Genomic DNA, 18,628 nt, shown 5'->3' on the forward strand with positions numbered 1-18,628 from the left:
GTAATTCTGTAACCACTAAAAAAGGCACACACCTCCCCACATGTCAAAAATAATGATGCAGAATTATTTTTGAGGGAATGAGAAATCTTAATTTTTCCAAGCTATATCCCTTAGCCATGTGTTTATTAACCTCATCAATATCTGTGAGTGGAAGAGCTGAGTAAAGTAGTGGTAACTAGTGTTGACAATACAAGAACTCTTTATGGGATGAAAATGCAAAACTGGGAACATCCTATCTGTTAATTTTGCTATTTACTACTAATAGGGGAAATGGTGCCATTCTTTGATTTTCAAACCAGAATACTTTGCGGTATCTTAAGAAATACACATGAAATCAGAGGTTCAAAAAGGGTTTCCTTAAAAGAGGCAATTTGGTGAGTTAGTTAAATTTTCTTTCCTTCCAGGCCATGTATTAGTCATTGTTTCCAACATGATTACATATCCTGAATGGGTGATAATAACATTTTGAATTTTGAAATGTAAAATGAAAGGCTAATCTTGCCAACTTTATCCTCTGGGAAGCAGATTTTTCATCGGTTAATCTGTCCCCCAGAGATCATTAAGAATGTTAATTATTTGAAGCTTTTTCGTGTTGACTTTCCTAGGAAATACAGCTGCTATACGGTCTAGAAATTTCTACTAAGGCTAATGAGGTGGAATGTGTCTGTCCTGAAATAGCACTCCCCCGTCTCCTTTTCAGAAGGTGCAAGTGGCAGGCCAGAGGCGGCTGTTGGAGAACTGCATCGACAGTTTGCCCCTTGTCCTATACATTGTAGTCTGGGTACCTCCTAAACTTGACCTTTTTAGAGGCTTCAGGTGCATCATAAGAAAGCAAGAGTAACTCATCCTTCAGCCCGGTCCCTTGCTAGGGCTTACCCACATTGTCTTATGTTTACCCTCACAAAATCTTTGTCCATTTTACAGATTACAGGGAGATTCAAAGAATAATTTTCCCAAGAGTTTATGAAGTAAACAAGAAGCCTTTCTCACTCCAGAGTCCCATGCTTTGCCCTGCACCCAAAGATCCCCTTGCAGCTCTCTGACCAATTATATATCCAGACAGGATACCTGGGCCATAGCTGAGGTCAAGAAATGGGAACAACCATTGTGATTTTACTAATGTACTGCCACATTTAACTGCAGCATTAACCTGTCCTCTTTGGATTAAAATTATTTATAATCTGTCTTTCCCTCTAATAAATTTTAAGTCCTTGCATGGGAATTGTTGAAGTCACTTTGTTCTTCCCTCACAGTGGCGAGAATATCCCTCTGCACGAGGGAGTTAGGAAACTTTTGTTAAGTTCAACAGAACTGGACCGGGCCTGCTGGTTCCGGCACACTTTGGAATATGGCTCCTCCCACAGGAATACGGCTCCTCCCACAGGAATATGGCTCCACCCACAGGAATATGGCTCCTATGGCTCCTCCCACAGGAATATGGCTCCACCCACAGGAATATGGCTCCTCCCACAGGAATATGGCTCCTATGGCTCCTCCCACAGGAGTATGGCTCCTCCCATAGGCATACGGCTCCTCCCACAGGAATATGGCTCCTCCCACAGGAATACGGCTCCTCCCACAGGAATATGGCTCCACCCACAGGAATATGGCTCCTATGGCTCCTCCCACAGGAATATGGCTCCACCCACAGGAATATGGCTCCTCCCACAGGAATATGGCTCCTATGGCTCCTCCCACAGGAGTATGGCTCCTCCCATAGGCATACGGCTCCTCCCACAGGAATATGGCTCCTCCCACAGGAATACGGCTCCTCCCACAGGAATACAGCTCCTCCCACAGGAATATGGCTCCTATGGCTCTTCCCACAGGAATATGGCTCCTATGGCTCCTCCCACAGGAGTATGGCTCCTCCCATAGGCATACGGCTCCTCCCACAGGAATATGGCTCCTCCCACAGGAATATGGCTCCTCCTACAGGAATATGGCTCCTATGGCTCCTCCCATAGGCATACGGCTCCTCCCACAGGAATATGGCTCTACCCACAGGAATATGGCTCCTATGGCTCCTCCCACAGGAATATGGCTCCACCCACAGGAATACGGCTCCTCCCACAGGAATACGGCTCCTCCTACAGGAATATGGCTCCACCCACAGGAATATGGCTCCTATGGCTCCTCCCACAGGAATATGGCTCCACCCACAGGAATATGGCTCCACCCACAGGAATACGGCTCCTCCCACAGGAATACGGCTCCTCCCACAGGAATACGGCTCCTCCCACAGGAATATGGGCTCCTGCTACAGGAATACGGCTCCTCCCACAGGAATACGGCTCCTCCCACAGGAATACGGCTCCTCCCACAGGAATACGGCTCCTCCCACAGGAATATGGCTCCTATGGCTCCTCCCACAGGAATATGGCTCCACCCACAGGAATACGGCTCCTCCCACAGGAATACGGCTCCTCCTACAGGAATATGGCTCCACCCACAGGAATACGGCTCCTCCCACAGGAATACGGCTCCTCCCACAGGAATATGGGCTCCTGCTACAGGAATATGGTTCTTCCTACACAAATTCGTTGTTGTTCAGTTACTAAGTCATGTCTGACTCTTTGCAACTCTGTGGACTATAGTATGTCAGGCTCCATGGGGTTCTCCAGGCAAGGATACTGGAGTAGGTTGCCATTTCCTTCTCCAAGAATCTTCTCAGACCAGGGATTGAACACGTCTCCTTCATTGGCAGATGGATTCTTTACCACTGAGCCACCAGGGAATTCCTACAGGAATAGAGCTCTTCTTATTGCTCAGGGATCAGCTTTGGCTCTATTGACAGACAGTGCTAGCATTTCACTAAGGCACAAGGGAGACAGCATCCGACATAGCTCCCCATGTTCCTCCTATGCTATCTGTGCCCCTGAGGAAGCCCCTCCCCTTAAGTGTGGGCTGGATCTGGTGACTTGCTTCTAATGAAGAGAATATGGCAAAAGTGATGAAATGTCATGTCTGAGATTAGGTTATAAAAGGCTGTGATGTTGCCTTTCTAGAAGTCTTTCTGGCTCTTCCTGTGTATTTTCTCTGATAGAGAAAATGGAAGAGGACTACATGTCTAGGAACTAAAGGCAACCTCCAGTCAAAAGCCAGCAAGGAATGATGTCCTCAGTCCAACAGCCCTCAAGGAATTGAGTTCTGCCCCACACTGTATGAATGAGCCTTCAGATGAGGCTGCAGACCTTGCCAGTATCTTGAAGGCAGCCTTAACAGACACTCTGACCCAGAAGACTCAGCTAAGCCATGCCTGGACCCCAACCCACAGAAACTGTGAGAAAATAAATGCAGATTGTTTTAAGCCACTAAATCTTGTAGTAATTTGTTATAAAGCAGTCAATAAGGAATGCATATGCCACCTCTGTCATGTTTTCAGGGAGAAAGATCCAGCACCATTACAACTTATATTGGAAAATAGACTATATTTTTGAGGTGGTCCTTTGGATGGATGTGAAGGGCTAAGAAGCATTTACAACTGGACATTTGGCATCACCTTTGTTGTTATAATTGAAAAACTTGCAGCATGGAACTCACAAGCTGTATTGTCTTGTTAACTTCCGCACTCTGGGAGGCTTGATCTCCGGCTTTTCCATAGCTGGTTGTGTAGTTTCCACACGTATAGGAATAGGACTTCTAGAGACACATCAGAAAAGCAGAACAACACCAACAAAGAGGTTCATGGTCTGGTTTTGACAGTAGGGACTGCTTTCTCAGTTAATTTATACCTTACTAACACTGATAGTCAAGATAACCATTTTTTTTCCTCCTCTTCACTCTACCTATTACATATAATTATTTTTAAATACCACAGAAAAGCCAAAATGAAAAGATTATAAGGAGGAAAATACAGCAAGCAGGAACTGAACATGATTGGGGTATCACATGAAATTTCTCTGCCCAAAATACCCCCTTCCCAATATTAGGTTTTTGTTCATAACCAGGTTTTGCCAGTGAAATGAGTAAAGGGAAACCTGTGGATAGCCTATTTTTACTTCCAAGTAAGTAATCTAGTATCTATGTTATTTTAAACATAACACAGAATACATTTTTTAAATAGATAAAGAATGATAGAGTAGTTCATATAAAAAATATATAATCAGAAGACTTTAAGACTCACTCTAAAACATTTTAATTCTATGTCCAGATCAAAATGTTAAAAATTAAGTTTCATTTTTATATTTTCTCAAGAAAACATGTTGGTTAACCAATGGGCTTACTCCCAACTATGATTTTAAGGAAAAGTTTTTATACATTTTCATGATTGAGTGATTTCACTTAAAAAAAAAAACAGTAAGTACTTTCTGGGACCAATGGACATCAAAACAAACTGAGATTCTCAGCAAGAGACTTCTAGTAAGTCAGTTAACACGTCTGGGCCTCCTTCTTCCCTTCTTAGTTCAGTTCAGTTCAGTCGTTCAGTCGTGTCCAACTCTTTGCGACCCCGTGAACCGCAGCATGCCAGGCCTCCTTGTCCATCACCAACTCCCAGAGTTTACCCAAACCCATGTCCATTGAGTCGGTGATGCCATCTAACCATCTCATCCCCTGTCTTCCCTTCTACTGAGTGCCTAATTTGGTGGGGATAGGTCTGTGGCCAGAGTGCAACAAATGCTAAAGAAACATAAACGAGCAAATATGAAATAGAGTCAACGTATTCTAGGTTCATGACTTCCTCAAGCTGGGCCCCCAGAGGCAACTGAATGCAGTCCCTGGAGGAACTCAGGGGAGCACATTACTTTGCCAGGGTGGAATGGGTGGTGTTTGGAAAGCTTCAAGGAGGGGTTTAGACTTAACCAGATGGAGGGAAGACTTCCAAGGTGGGAGACGGAGTGGAGACCCAGATCTGCTGATGGGTAAGGTAAAGTCATAGCATCACTGATTCAATGGACATGAATCCAAGCAAGCGCCAGGAGATAGTAAAGGACAGGGAAACCTGGTGTGCTACCATCCCTGGGGTCACAAACAGTCAGACACAACTTAGCAACCGAACAACAACAACAAGGTAAAGTTCCAGGGGACAATCAGGGGCTTGTGACTAGAGGGGAAACCAGGGCCCATGCATGAGGTGCCTCAAGCTGAGTTGTTTATATAAAGGCAAAGGCAGTCACTGAAGGTTTTTGGCAAGGGAGTGGCATGGTCAGACTTGCATTTTAGAAAGGCCCTTAGAGCAACAAAGGATGCTGGTGAGGACAGGCCAGATGGAGCATCTTAGAAAACTGTAGCAGTGATTATTCAGGATGAAAAATGGTGAGGGCTGGGAGTAGGTTGGGAAGAGGGTCATGATAAGGAGGGGATGGATGTGGGACATAATATGAAAGTCAAATTGGCAGGACTTGGTGACCAGTTAGATGAAGGCATGAATAGGAGAAAGTCAAGGACTCCCAGGCATTAGATCTGAATAACAGGTAGGTAACAATGACACTGGGGCTTCCCTGGTGGCTCATTGGTAACAAATCTGCCTGCTATGCAAGGGATGCAGGAGATATGGGTTCAATCCCTGGGTCAGGAAGATCCCTTGGAGAAGGGAATGGAAATCCATTCCCAGACACGACAGAAGTGACTGAGCACACGAGCACACACACAACAGTGACATTAACCAAGAGAGGAAAACTGATGAAATGGGCAGCAGGGTAGGGTTAGAAGAGATGAATTAAGGTTTCAAAAAGTCCAAGAGACAGCTGGGTATGTGTCTCTGGAATAAGACGAATTTATACCAAGAACATGGACTAGGCATCATAAGATAACATAGAAAAATATTCATTTTTATTTTTAGCATCAAGTGTAAGAATTTCCCCAGGGTAGTGTTTCCTAGATTACATAAGGTGTTTTTTGAAATTCTTGTTTCTGGCCTTTCCCCACTACAACACCCCTACCCCCGCCAAAACTGCCCTACCTCCCACCAAAGGATCTGAAAGGTCTGAAGTAGGACTGTAGTTTTTGGTTTTAACAAGATACTGATGCAGTCCTCCTTAGACACATTTTAGGAAACTTTATCCTAGGGAGACCCCACCGGTGTTAGCAGACTGCCAAGGTGTCCATGGGGCTGCCATGACCTATAGGTGGTTATTCACAGAGAGGTGAAGAGTGTCTACTTTCTGTGAGATTAGGAAAGAAAGGTTTTTCTCTGGGTTTGGGTTGGTGGTGGTCTGGAGGCTTTAAAGAACATCTGTGACTCCAGCACTTCCAGGGGCTCAGATGATGGCCCAAGGGAAGAGTACTGAACTGCGCTGGGACAGTGAGCAGAAGCCAGGTCATGAAGGGCTCCCTCTGCTCCGTTAAGGGGTCTAGACTCCACCCTGACTTTAAACAGGGGACTGACATGGTCAGATCAACATGCCTGAGAAGGAACTCAAAGTGACTTGTTAGTACAGCAGGTAGAAGTGTTAAAACAGAGACATAAAGGAAGTTGAAACAGTCTTTTTCTCTCTCTCTCTTCAGGCTCACATTCTCTCAGTTTTCTTTTTCTTCTCTACTTTATTATCAAACGCCCTTTTGAGAATAATGTTGATGGTACTTATTGTTTCCCCATTCAACCAAGAAGCAACAGACCTTACATTAGCGTCCTGAAGAGTGGATTTCTTATTAATATTTACAAACGTTGATTCCTCTTTTCCAATCTGCTAAAGAAAACAGGCAGTTTAGTCAAAACTTAGTATCTTGGTACGCAAAAATGTTCCCAAGTGTCCTACATTCAAAGGATTATAGAAACGTGACAGTGTATCAGAGAGGTAGATCATCAAGTACTCAGTCAATAACCAGTTTTTTTTTCCCCCCCGGTGTTTATTTCATTTAACAAAAAAATGTTTTCTTGAGTCATTCCCCATCATGGGGATTAACACTTAATCATTCAAATACAATCAATGCTTGCATTCACACTCTTATCGAGTACCTGCTATGTGTCAGCTCAGGACTGAATGAGAAAAGGATGGTGTAGGAAAAGTCAAACCCACAGTCTAATTCCCTACCTCACATTTTTAGATCAGGAATAATAAGCAGCTCCATGCTCACATAGCACTTAGAGCCTTGAAAAGAGTTTAGAATCTGTCCTTTCACATCAGTGTAACAAGCCCGGGAGGAGTCACGTCATATGATTTTGAAAGAAGCCTTGTCCTCCTCCCTCTAGTGAGTCCCACAAAGAAGTGGGGAAGGAAGGACACCCACGCAGCCAGCCAGGCCAGCTGAGCTCACGCTGGAGATCAACAGGAGATGTAGCAGCCAGGGGCCCTCAGACCCACCACAGCGTACAGAGCCGGCCCTTTTACTTCCCCAACTACTACTGGGTTTGGGCCAAAAAGTTCTTTCAGGTTTTTCTGTAAGATGTTATGAAAAACCCAAATGAACTTTTTGGCCAACCCAATAACTACACTGGTTAATAACTCTTTATATTAAAAGCTCTATTCACATAACAGGTGTGGTTCATACGTCCTGGCTGGACCCGACTGACACAGCAGTCCCAGAGCACCTCATCTGCACATTCCTGACGAGACCTCATGACATAAAATCACAGGCTTGCAGGCACGCACCTGGGCACTAACTCGGGACGCGTTCTCCAGCTGGGCCTTCAAAATGTTACACTTCACGTGATCAGCCACGGGGGACGGCAAAAGTGGGGTCTGAAGAGTCTTCTCAGAAACTTTTTTCTCTTCGGCCTGCGGTGAACCAAAATACATGCGACAAATGGTAAACAAAGAACTAAGGAAACACATACATTAATCTTTCCCAACCATCATCACTGCAAATAACAGAGAGTCAAGTGCGTCACCAACTCCTTGGGTTTGTACCAGTGCTTTTACTATTTGCCAGGGATTCACAAGCACATCCCCTCCTTCTCCTGTGAAGCAGGGAGAGGAAGTGGTAGGAAGCTCACGAGTCACAGGACCGGGAAGGTCCAAGGAGACTCTTTCAGATTCACGCAGCCAGAGCCAGTGGCAGAACCAGGACTCAAACTCCGAGTCACATTCTGTGACGTGTGTGTGTGTGTGTGTGTGTGTGTTCAGTCGCTCAATTGTGTCTGACTCTTTGTGATCCCATGGTCTGTAGCCTACCAGGCTCCTCTATCCATGGGATTTCCCAGACAAGAATACTGGAGTGGGTTGCCATTTCCTTCTCCATGGGATCTTCTGTGACTTGTTAGTTCAAGGGTCATTTGTAATTTTACAATAATCTTGCTGAAAATTGTTATTCTCAATAAAAAATCTGTATCTGTTGCCTCACTGTAGAGTGTCTCAGACTTCAATAATCTAGTACCACCTTTCTTTTTTTTTTTTTGCCATTTCTCATGTATTAACTAAACATGTACCTATAATTAGTATAATCCAATCAAAGTGGAAGACCCTGAGGCTATCTATTTTAAGTGTGTCCTAAGCAATAATATCTTTGAAATCATAGACTTGGTGGCTATTTTATTTATTATAACATAAATTGTGATAAATATGTAACTATTAAAGAATACTCATCTATATATATAACTTGAAATCAACTTTGATGGTACACATATCACACTCTGGGAAATAATGCCTTATTGCATATCTCAGTGCTTCTATGGTGCTCAGCATACAGAAGATGTTCAAAAAATATCCACTGAAGAAGATTATAGTAGGTAGTAATTACTAGATGATATGTGTTTAATAAGAAAGATATAAGACCATGTGACTACTCAAAGACAGCAGGACTAAATATGGCATATTAGCCATAATGTACCTGAGCAAGAACAAAATGTTGTAAAGACCTCCAGTTCTGCAAGTTTCAAAATTAACCTCATCCACTAATTCAAAACTCCTATTGAGTACCTCGATACAGACAGAAGGGGTATTATGAAAGCTGCAGAGGAAGTATAGGGCAACTGGCTGGTTGATATCACTGAATAAAGAAAAGAGAGCAGAGAATGCAGTTTCCCAGTGGGACCTCCAAATACATGGAGGGTATTCAGTAGGACAAGTTGAGCTCAGCAATTTCACAACACAGTAAAATAGAGACAGAAGACCTGGATTTGAATCTCAGCTCTTTTCCTTATTAGCACCATAAAAAAAAAGGATGATGACGTAGATGGTGATGGTGATGAGAAGGAAGGGAGGGGGGAGGATTTAAGATGCATGTCTCATTGAATCCTCTCATTTAACCATCCCATTTGAAGGTAGATACTATCACCATCCCCGTTTTATAGATGAGAAAAACAAAGCAGAGAGATGGTAAGTCACTTGCCCAAGATCACATAATACCCAGAAGAGCCAAGTTTCACACCCAGGACTGGGTAACTCCAAAGCTAGAGCCCCTGACCACCCAGCCGCACTGGCTCCCCTTCACCTCTCTGAGGCTCAGTTTCTTTCTTCATAAGATTATCATGACAATCACATGAGAAAAAACAAAGATATGAATGGTACTTGCATGTTAGGAAAAAAATGCAACTAAAAAAGAAAAACAGATGTGAGGACACTAATGATCCTAAGCCATCAAGTTGGGTACAAAGAAAATAGATTCTTTTGAAGGGAATCAGTAGCCTAAGAAACTTAGCATTCTCTAAAACAAAAGCAAAAAACTATAAGCAATATTTATTTTGAAAGATGAGCACTACAGGATAGTTTGAGGATAATTTATCTTGTATTTGTAAATCCTGTTAATTAAGATAACTGTTTAACACTACCATGAGGTTTTCACAGGTGTATGAAGGTTAATTTTTAATTAGATTTAATTCTTTGGAATGATAGGCTGGAATACAAGAATTGAATGTGTTCTAAAGCCCATTTGAGGTTTTTGACAATTGCTTAAGGGGATATAGCTATACTGACAGTAATGACCAAAGACCCACTTTGAAAAGAAAACAAAATGCTGTTAAAATAAGAAATCAGTGAGAATTAAACATTGATTTCCCCCTTGAATTTAGCAATTCTGTACTGCTTTTTGGATAGAAAATTCAAGCTGGCTTATTCTTGCTCTATCTGACCAAGCAGAAGCTACTTTTCAGCTCTATAATTTGACTCAGGTGAGAACCAACATAAATTTTGAAAACCTTGAGTATCATTGCATTTATGTCTGCATAAAAGGCATCTCTATGAGGGGTAAACATCTGATTGCAGCCATGAAATTAAAAGACGCTTACTCCTTGGAAGGAAAGTTATGACCAACCTAGACAGCATATTAAAAAGCAGAGACATTACTTTGCCAACAAAGGTCTGTCTAGTCAAGGCTATGGTTTTTCCAGTGTTTATGTATGGATGTGAGAGTTGGACTGTGAAGAAAGCTGAGTGCTGAAAAATTGATGCTTTTGAACTGTGGTGTTGGAGAAGACTCTTGAGAGTCCCTTGGACTGCAAGGAGATCCGACCAGTCCATCCTAAAGGAGATCAGTCCTGGGTGTTCATTGGAAGGACTGATGTTGAAGCTGAAACTCCAATACTTTGGCCGCCTGATGCGAAGAGTTGACTCATTTGAAAAGACCCTGACGCTGGGAAAGATTGAGGGCAGGAGGAGAAGGGGACGACAGAGGATGAGGTGGTTGGATGGCATCACCGACTCAATGGACACGGGTTTGGGTGAACTCCGGGAGTTGGTGATAGACAGGGAGGCCTGACGTGCTGCGGTTCATGGGGTCACAAAGAGTCGGACACGACTGAGCGACTGAACTGAACTGAACTGAATGAGGGGTAAACATCTGAATTACAGCAAGACGATAATTACAGCCAGGAGGATGGCTCCAAGGATGTTGTGCTTTCTTTCTTTTGTGTAACCATATTTTGTATTTTACATTCAATTTGAATTGTGGAAAGAGGTTGTTTTGTTCAATATGGAAATTCAAATTTCAAAACACACAGATGAACGATAATTGAACTTTGATATAATTGTCATTGGAAATAGCCCTTCTGTTTAAGGATGTCATTTGGGGATAAAGAAATGATCAGATGCAGTTTTCAACTATTGATACAAATTGTTTACACTTTTCAAACTGGATGAAATTGAAATGTCTGTGACAATTTTGGGTGTACTTTTGGAATTGGGCAATCAACATGTCTTCTCACCATTAACATATCCAAACCTTAGAAGAATCAGAGGATTCTTGAGACTGAAAAAAACCTTAAAAGCCATCATAACCATTGGTTCCCAGTTGTGATATCATGATAAGTTATGATGCCTATTGCAAGGATTGTTTTTATTAAAGATAAGGAGTCATAGTGTGAAGTCATATACTTGCCTATGTGTTAGGACAAAGTCAAGGTTATCTGGCATTACTCCATCCTCTATGTTCACTGATCCATTTCTTCATGTGAAGGAGAAAAGAGGGGCATTATTGATTGAGTGCATAGGAGTAGTGAAAGTTAGTTGTTCAGTCGTGTCCAACTCTTTTCAACCCCATGGACTGTAGCCCACCAGGCTCCTCTGTCCATGGAATCTTCAGGCCAGAATACTGGAGTGGGTAGCCATTCCCTTCTCCAGGGGATCTTCCCGACCCAGGGATCAAACCAGGGTCTCCCACATTGCAGGCAGATTCTTTACCATCTGAGCCACCAGGGAAGCCCCAAGTCCATGGCAAGTGCTCAATAACTCACAGCTGTCTCAGCTACACCTTAACCCAGAGCAAGCCACGATTGCTAATGTCCCACCAAGATTCACAGCAACTACAAATTACATACAACCTGTGAGTTCTCTGCTACTGTATGCTATACTTTCCTGCAAAATATTTTTGATTTTGCCAAGCTCCAGGTAAGCTCCTATTAAAATGATTTATTGTGTGGACTGTAGAAGAAAAGTTGAAAACCTGGAGACTAAGAGAAAGACCAATCCCAGGCACATAATCCATCAGGTTGACTCCTAGCAGCTAGCACAGGCCTGCTCAATGAAGATTTGTTGATTGAATGAATATAAGTGCCATCCTGCAGGAAGAATTATTTTTCCAGCTGACTATCAGGGAGGGTAGTAGTGAAGAAAACTGGGTGAACAGGGTCTTAAAGTTGGGGCCCATGAGTGATCAGAGGGACCTGAGGTTTCCCTACTGGGGTGGGTTCAAGGGGATGGAGAATCTTCTGAGAAACCCTGGAAGTCTAGTGTAGGCTAGAGGGATGTCTAGGGTGGAGGAACAGCCCAGATAGGAGGTATAATGTTCCCATGTTCAATAACTTGGGTAAGGAAAGGGAGCTCCCATTCCAGACCAGATCTTCCAAATAATTAATTATTAGTTTGTTGGTGTTGTTTAGTTGCTAAGTCAAGTCCTACTCTTAGTGATGCCATGGACTGCAGCGTACCAGACTTCCCTGTCCTTCACTATCTCCTAGAGTTTGCTCAAACTCATGTCTGAGTCAGAGATGCCATCCAAACATCTCATCCTGTCACCTCCTTCTCCTCCTGCCTTAAATCTTTTCCAGCATCAGGGTCTTTCCCAATGAGCTGACTTTTTGCATCAATGGCCAAAGCATTGGAGCTTCAGCATCAGTACTTCCAGTGAATATTCAGGATTGATTTCCTTTAGGATTGACTAGTTTGATCTCCTTGCAGTCTAAGGGACTCTCAAGAGTCTTCAGCACCACAGTTCGAAAGCATCAATTCTTTGGTGCTCAGCCTTCTTTATGGTCCAACTCTCACATCCATCCAGGATTATTGGAAATACCATAGCTTTGACTATATGGACCTTTGTCAGCAAAGTGATGTTGTTAATTAATAATTTAATGAATAATTAAATTAATATAACTATAAATTATACTTTAAAATAATTTAATTAATAATTAAAGTGATATTGTTAATTAATTCCAAATTGTTAATTCCCTCTTATAAAGAGGCAAAGCTAGGCACTGGGGTTAGAAAAAATGACCCATGAGTAAAGAAGACTATTCCTATAAGGATTTTAAAAGTGTGTGCAACTGTGGGTCTCAACCAGGGGCGATTTTGCCCTTCAGGGGACATCTGGCAATGTCTGGAGACAATTTTGGTTGTCACGCCAGGATGGGGGGATGCTACTTGCTCCTGGAGGGTAGAGGCCAGGGGTGCTGCAAAACATCCTACAATGCGCAGGACAGCCTCTCCCCCAAAGTATCAGGCTGAAATATCACTAGAGCCTAAGTTGAGCGACCCTAGGGTAGAAATTGAAGAAACATGTGGGGATGCAAATGGCACTGTACCGGGAGTCAGGGGTCCAGGGATTCAGCTGCTGCTCTGACTTCAAGAATGCCCGGTCCCTTCCTCTGGTCTCAGATGTTGAAAAGGTTGAAATAAATGACAGATTGAATCCAGCACTGGCTTTCTACAGTTCTAAGATATAACTTGGTTTTTATAAGGCTGCCCATTTGGATATAAGAACAGGTCTAGCCAAAAGAGAACTTGTCTTTTGCCCAGTCCCTTCCTGAAGACCTCCCTCCCTACTTCTTTATTTTTTGATTTTTTTTTTTTTTTTAATACTTAAGCCAGCCTTTTATTTTTTGGCCGCACCACGCAGCATGTGGGATCTTAGTTCCCTGTCTGGGGATTGAACCCACGACCTCTGCAGTGTAAGTGTGGAGCTCTAACCACTGGACAGACAGGGAATTCCGCACCCCCCCCCCCAAATCCTTCCCTTCCTTCCGTTAGCAGACAGATACTGAAGATCTATGATGTGCCAGGTGCCGTTGGAGAGAGACAGAGGGTACTGTGGACTGAACTGTGTCCTCCCCAAATTTATATGTTGAAATCCTAACCCTCTTTGTGATGGGATCTGGGTACAGGGCCTTTGAGAAGTAGTAATTAGATTGAGATAAAGTCATGTGGGTGGGACCCTCATGACGGGATTAATGGCTTTATAAGAAGAGGAAGAAAGAGCCCTCTTCCAGCAAGGAGAAGGTAACTGGCTCCCAGCCAGGAAGCAAGCTTTCACCAGGGAACCAAATCATCCACACCTTGACCTTGGACTTCCCAACCTTCAGATCAATGAGAAATAAATGTCTGCCGTTTAAGCCACCTGGTCTATGGTAATCTGTGATAGCAGCCCATGCAGACTAATACATTAGAGTAAAACTGGAAAGAGGTAAGTGTGGAGGCTTCCCTGGAAGAACTTCAGTTAGAAGGATGGAGAGGACCACGAACAGATCCAGGCTGAGGGCCTCAGCATCAGAGGCAGCCCCTACTGCTATAATCCACCCCAAAAGAACATAAGTGAATTTCGGCTCCTAAGAGACATGCCTGAGCAGAAATGTCATGAGAGGTTGAGTAGAAATCCCTCCAAGACAAAGGCACATGGTTTAAGAGGCAGGCGGGGTCATAATGAGAGGTGTGAGTGAACCCCAGGCCCACGTGCATCACCCAGCTCTGGTCCTTGGCACCTTATTTATATTGATGTGCAGAGCAGGCCAGGGTCCAGCAGGCTTCACAGTTTCCAGTTCTAGCTTCTTTAGATGCGCAGCGGCTTCGCTGAAAAGGGCAGGTGTTCCCGGACTCAGTTCTGTAAGTGAGTGAGGAAAGGTTGAAAGGGCAGAGAGCTATAGGTGATGAAAGATGCTTACCAGAGACCAACCCTCAGAGCCTTGCTGCCTGGTTCCTCCTCTGGCAGCTTGAATCTCTCAGGAATGCACTAGCGGGTGGGATGTGGGAACATTTTAAGGTCAAAGTTTCAAGGCCTAAGTCCCCCCTATGTGAGCTGGGTGACCCTGGGCAGATTACTTTACCTCTCTGAGCCTCTGAGCCATTTTCAAATGAAAGTAAAATTACTTACCTTGCAGGGTTGCTGTGATTATTAAGTGAGGTAATTCATGTGCAAAGGTTTTATTAATGGAAAAGCACTATGCACATTGGAAAGATTAGTGTTCGGGCTAAAGGGCCGACGACTGTACCCTTAAAAACCATGTTATATTTCTAAAATCAAATCCATTGTATGTTAGATTAGTTCACCACCACTCCTCCCACTAGCTTGTTTTTATCCATGGGTACATTAAATATTCATTAAACATTTGGTATTCATTACATATTAAAGTTTGTGCCAGGCATTGATAGCAACTGGGATTTGGGAAGCTGGAATAATGAGAAGAATGAGACACAATTCTAGTCCATTTGGGAGACAGACATTTGTACAGATACTCCAAATACAAATGACCAAAGATTTATTTAACGTACATGGGGGCTTCCCTGGTGGCTCAATTGGTAAAGAATCCGCCTGCAATGCGAGAGACCTGGGTTTGATCGCTGGGTTGGGAAGATTCCCCTGAAGAAGGGAATGGCTACCCACTCCAGTATTCTGGCCTGGATAGTGAGGATAGGATCAATTTTTCAATACCAAAGTGGACGATGAGTTACCATTTCTAGCTCAGCCAACCCAGAATTGCTATTCACCATCTACAGGTGAAGGCTCAATGGCTCATCCTTTTCACCAGCCACAGACTCATGAAATATCAGACCTGGAAGATTCCTTGGCCATCATCTCAATTCCCTCCACCCCATTCCATTGTTGAGAAAACCCTGGATCCAAGAAGGGACTTGGCTCAACCATGGGTACTAGAATCGAAGCCTCTTGATTCTCACCTCTATCTTGACACTTGTTCAAACCACATGTGATAAAGAACAAGTTCTCCCCCCACCTCCTGTCACACACAAATTCTTTGATAAAAATATAATAAAAAGGATTTTCTAGAAAAAGAAAAGAACAGGCATACAAAATCCAAGCCCACATTTTTAATTAGTTTTAACAGATACAAAATCACCCTGTCATATTGCTAGAAACATTTCTTTTTTTCCTTTTTAAAAGATATTTTTGATGAGGACCATTTTTAAAGTCTGTATTGAGTGTTACAATATTGCTTGTGTTTTTTGTTTTGGTGTTTTGGCTGCAAGGCATGTGGGATTTCAGTTCCTTGACCGGGATCGAACCCACACCCCTTGCATTGGAAGGCAAAGTCTTAACCACTGGAACGTCAGGGAAGTCCCTAGAAACATTTCTAATTTATTTATTCTCCATTTCCATGACTTCTCACTGGGACTTTAGCAGTGTGCACTAGATCTACTTGACACCTTGCTTTCAGAAGGCAAGAATGAGACAGAATGTGACAGAATGAGCTTTCCTGGGGTTGGGAATTAGAGACTCAGTCATCGCACTCCCCTCTCTCTCTGTTCCACCACTTGAGCCAGCGCTGGATACAGCAGGAGCAGAGAACCAGCGTGGAATGAGGCAGAGAGAGACATCTGCTCCCTCACAACAAAACCAGAGCTGGCGGGTAAACCATAATCCCTAAGTCACCTCTGCCTAATGCACAAGGCTCATGTCTGCGCTCACCCAGACCTGGGAACCCAGCTCGGATATTACCACCATTCCAAGCTGCACCGATATCTTGAGCATCTCGGAAAGCCACCCACGCCCCGCAGCACGGCTCCCCCACCTTGCCCCTGATGCCCCAACTTACTTGTAAGGGATTTACTGCTGGAGTTTGGGGACCTGGAAAGCCCCTCCTTGCTCTCCAGGGTCAGCGAGAGGCCATAGCTGGTGTGGTGCTGGTGCTGGTGCTGGTGGTGGTGATGATGATGCCTTCCCGAAGGCTTGGTGGTAAACGGAGCGCCCCCGTTCTCCTCGAGGCCGAAAGGCAGCCGGTCCGAGCTGCTGAGCCCTGGGGAAGGGAGCGGGTAGCTGTGGAGGGTGTCAGAGTCAGGATTTAGAAAAGCAGAGAGTCTTGAAATCCTTGTCTGTTCTTTAAATGATGTTCTCCATGCATTGAGAACCAAGAGAAATAGGTGCAACAAATAGCTCCACAGAGTTATCGTAGAACAGGACACAATAGCAACAACGGCAACTCAAAGGAAAAGCAGAATGTGGAAATCTGTATTTATCAGAGATGTTAACCCTTAAAAAAATTCTTAAGTTTGAAATTAATCTCAATTATTTAAAAAAAGACATCACCTAAGTGGGAAGCGTAAATCAAAGGCAATCATCAAATTAAAAAATAGTTCATTAAACATCCTACAATAAGATCACGATACAAACTAGAAGTCTTGGAGTCACTTTCTCCTCCTCTCCATCAATGCCACCATGCAGAAAGCACCTGTTAAATGTTACGGCTACAACATCTTCTAATTCCAATTGCTCCGCTTGGTGTTATTGCCCTAAGGCTCTTGAAACAGATTCTCAAAGCTCTCCCAGCCTCTACTTCTTCTTTAGCCCATCTCCACAGAGCAGCAGCCAGAAAGCTGTTCTGATTACGTTCTAGAGTGTGGCACTCCACCTTCCAGGAGCTTGAATACCTCTCTGTTGCTAGTGATTCTTAAGATGAAATCTGATGAAAGCTATGGATCTTCTCTGCAGAAAAAGGCACCCAGACACAACATTTCACACTCAATTTCAGGCTCTCTTTCGCCTCTCCATGGCTTGGTTTGCAGGAAAAAATCCAAATTCCTTTATGTATCACTCATGCCTGCCCCCCGCTCCCCAACTGCTGATCCCATCCCATTCTCTTTGCAGCTCATCTTTGGCTATATTCTTCTCTATACCCCCAAGTTCTTCCCGTCCTGGGGCCTTTCACCTCTTTCTGTTCCCTGGAGTCGTTCCTCATCACCAAATTCAGCTAAAACACCCCTTCCTCCAGGAAGACTTCCAGCCTTTAAGACCCAGACCAAAGGTCTCCTCACACCCCTAAACAGAGCCAATCCCTTTTTCTGCTCATTCCCAGAGACCAGATTTTTGCTGCTTACTCCTTCACTCCGTCTTCAGGGAGCTCACACCCCAGGGTAGGAAACTGTCATTCAATCAGTTATAATCACACTAGAATGAGCCATGAAGGGAGTGTACAGGGGAAGGCAACTAGTTTTCCTGGGGCTGGTAAAGGTGTTGAGCAAGGAATCATTGGGGGAGGGGAGTTCACTGGGGCAGATGGTCAAGTTTTGGTGGACTTTCTTAAAACACAATCTTTTTTATTTTTTGACTTTTTTACAGGGAACATTTCTTGTGTTTGTATGAGGTTGATAATTCCCCTCAGGGTGGACCTATCAGAGCTCTCCCTGTTTCTAGGGACTTGCTCTGGAAAATGATCCCATCAGGGACAATCCAATTTTCCAGGAGGTTTAACCATGGAAACAGAGAGAAAGGGTCTCTCTTCTTTCTTAAGAGTCAAACAAGGCCTTACTGTGACTTTTGTGGGCCCTAAGCCCTTTGGCCTTCATCTCTTCTCTAGGGAAAAAATTAAAAATTACATGTTATGACTGCATTTGTATTATAAAAACAAAACAAATATATTAATATCAGATATTAAACCATTTTCTTCAACCAAAAATTCATTTTTTCTTCTGGCTTTAAAAGCAATGAAATCATTTTTGTGGGCCCCTAAAAGCACTGTGAGCCCAAGGCTCCTGTGCCTCATAGATAAGTCAGGTTTGGCTATGAGGATGATATAAACTGAGGCTGCTTATGATCATATTCCCTGGACACAAAGAAGTATCTGTGGGAAGTGGTCAGTGCACAGAGGGACACGAGATGAGCAGAGGTTAAAGCTAGATGAAAAGAGGGGGGAAAAAGCCCTTACTGGTAGCATTTGAATCCCTTATTTCAGCCATGCCTGAAGCTGGTCTACCACTGAACTTCTCAATTATAAGTCCTATTTATGTATTTATGCTTGATGTAATTGGATTTCTCCCATTTATAACCCACATGCTCTAAATCAGTGATGGTGTGTTGTTTTCTTATTGTTTTTTGC

General features: G+C 43.5%; 1 protein-coding gene across 7 annotated transcripts in view; it reads right to left on the minus strand.

Annotated features, from left to right (window-relative positions):
• EPB41L4B (erythrocyte membrane protein band 4.1 like 4B) overlaps positions 1–18,628 on the minus strand; it is a 138,452-nt gene that overhangs the window by 25,142 nt on the left and 94,682 nt on the right. For 4 of the 7 annotated variants that reach the window (XM_043453493.1, XM_043453492.1, XM_043453496.1 and 1 more), the window contains exons 16-20: positions 16,352–16,572; positions 14,285–14,403; positions 7,533–7,658; positions 6,559–6,629; positions 3,544–3,642 (exon numbers count right to left, since the gene is read on the minus strand). In XM_043453493.1, coding sequence (XP_043309428.1) covers positions 3,544–3,642; positions 6,559–6,629; positions 7,533–7,658; positions 14,285–14,403; positions 16,352–16,572 — 636 coding nt within the window. The remainder of the gene's footprint in view (positions 1–3,543; positions 3,643–6,558; positions 6,630–7,532; positions 7,659–14,284; positions 14,404–16,351; positions 16,573–18,628) is intronic. The other 3 variants (XM_043453495.1, XM_043453497.1, XM_043453491.1) reach the window with 1 other exon arrangement.

The sequence above is a fragment of the Cervus canadensis genome, chromosome 30 (assembly GCF_019320065.1).
Source record: "Cervus canadensis isolate Bull #8, Minnesota chromosome 30, ASM1932006v1, whole genome shotgun sequence".
In the NCBI taxonomy this organism is placed as follows: Eukaryota; Metazoa; Chordata; class Mammalia; order Artiodactyla; family Cervidae; genus Cervus; species Cervus canadensis.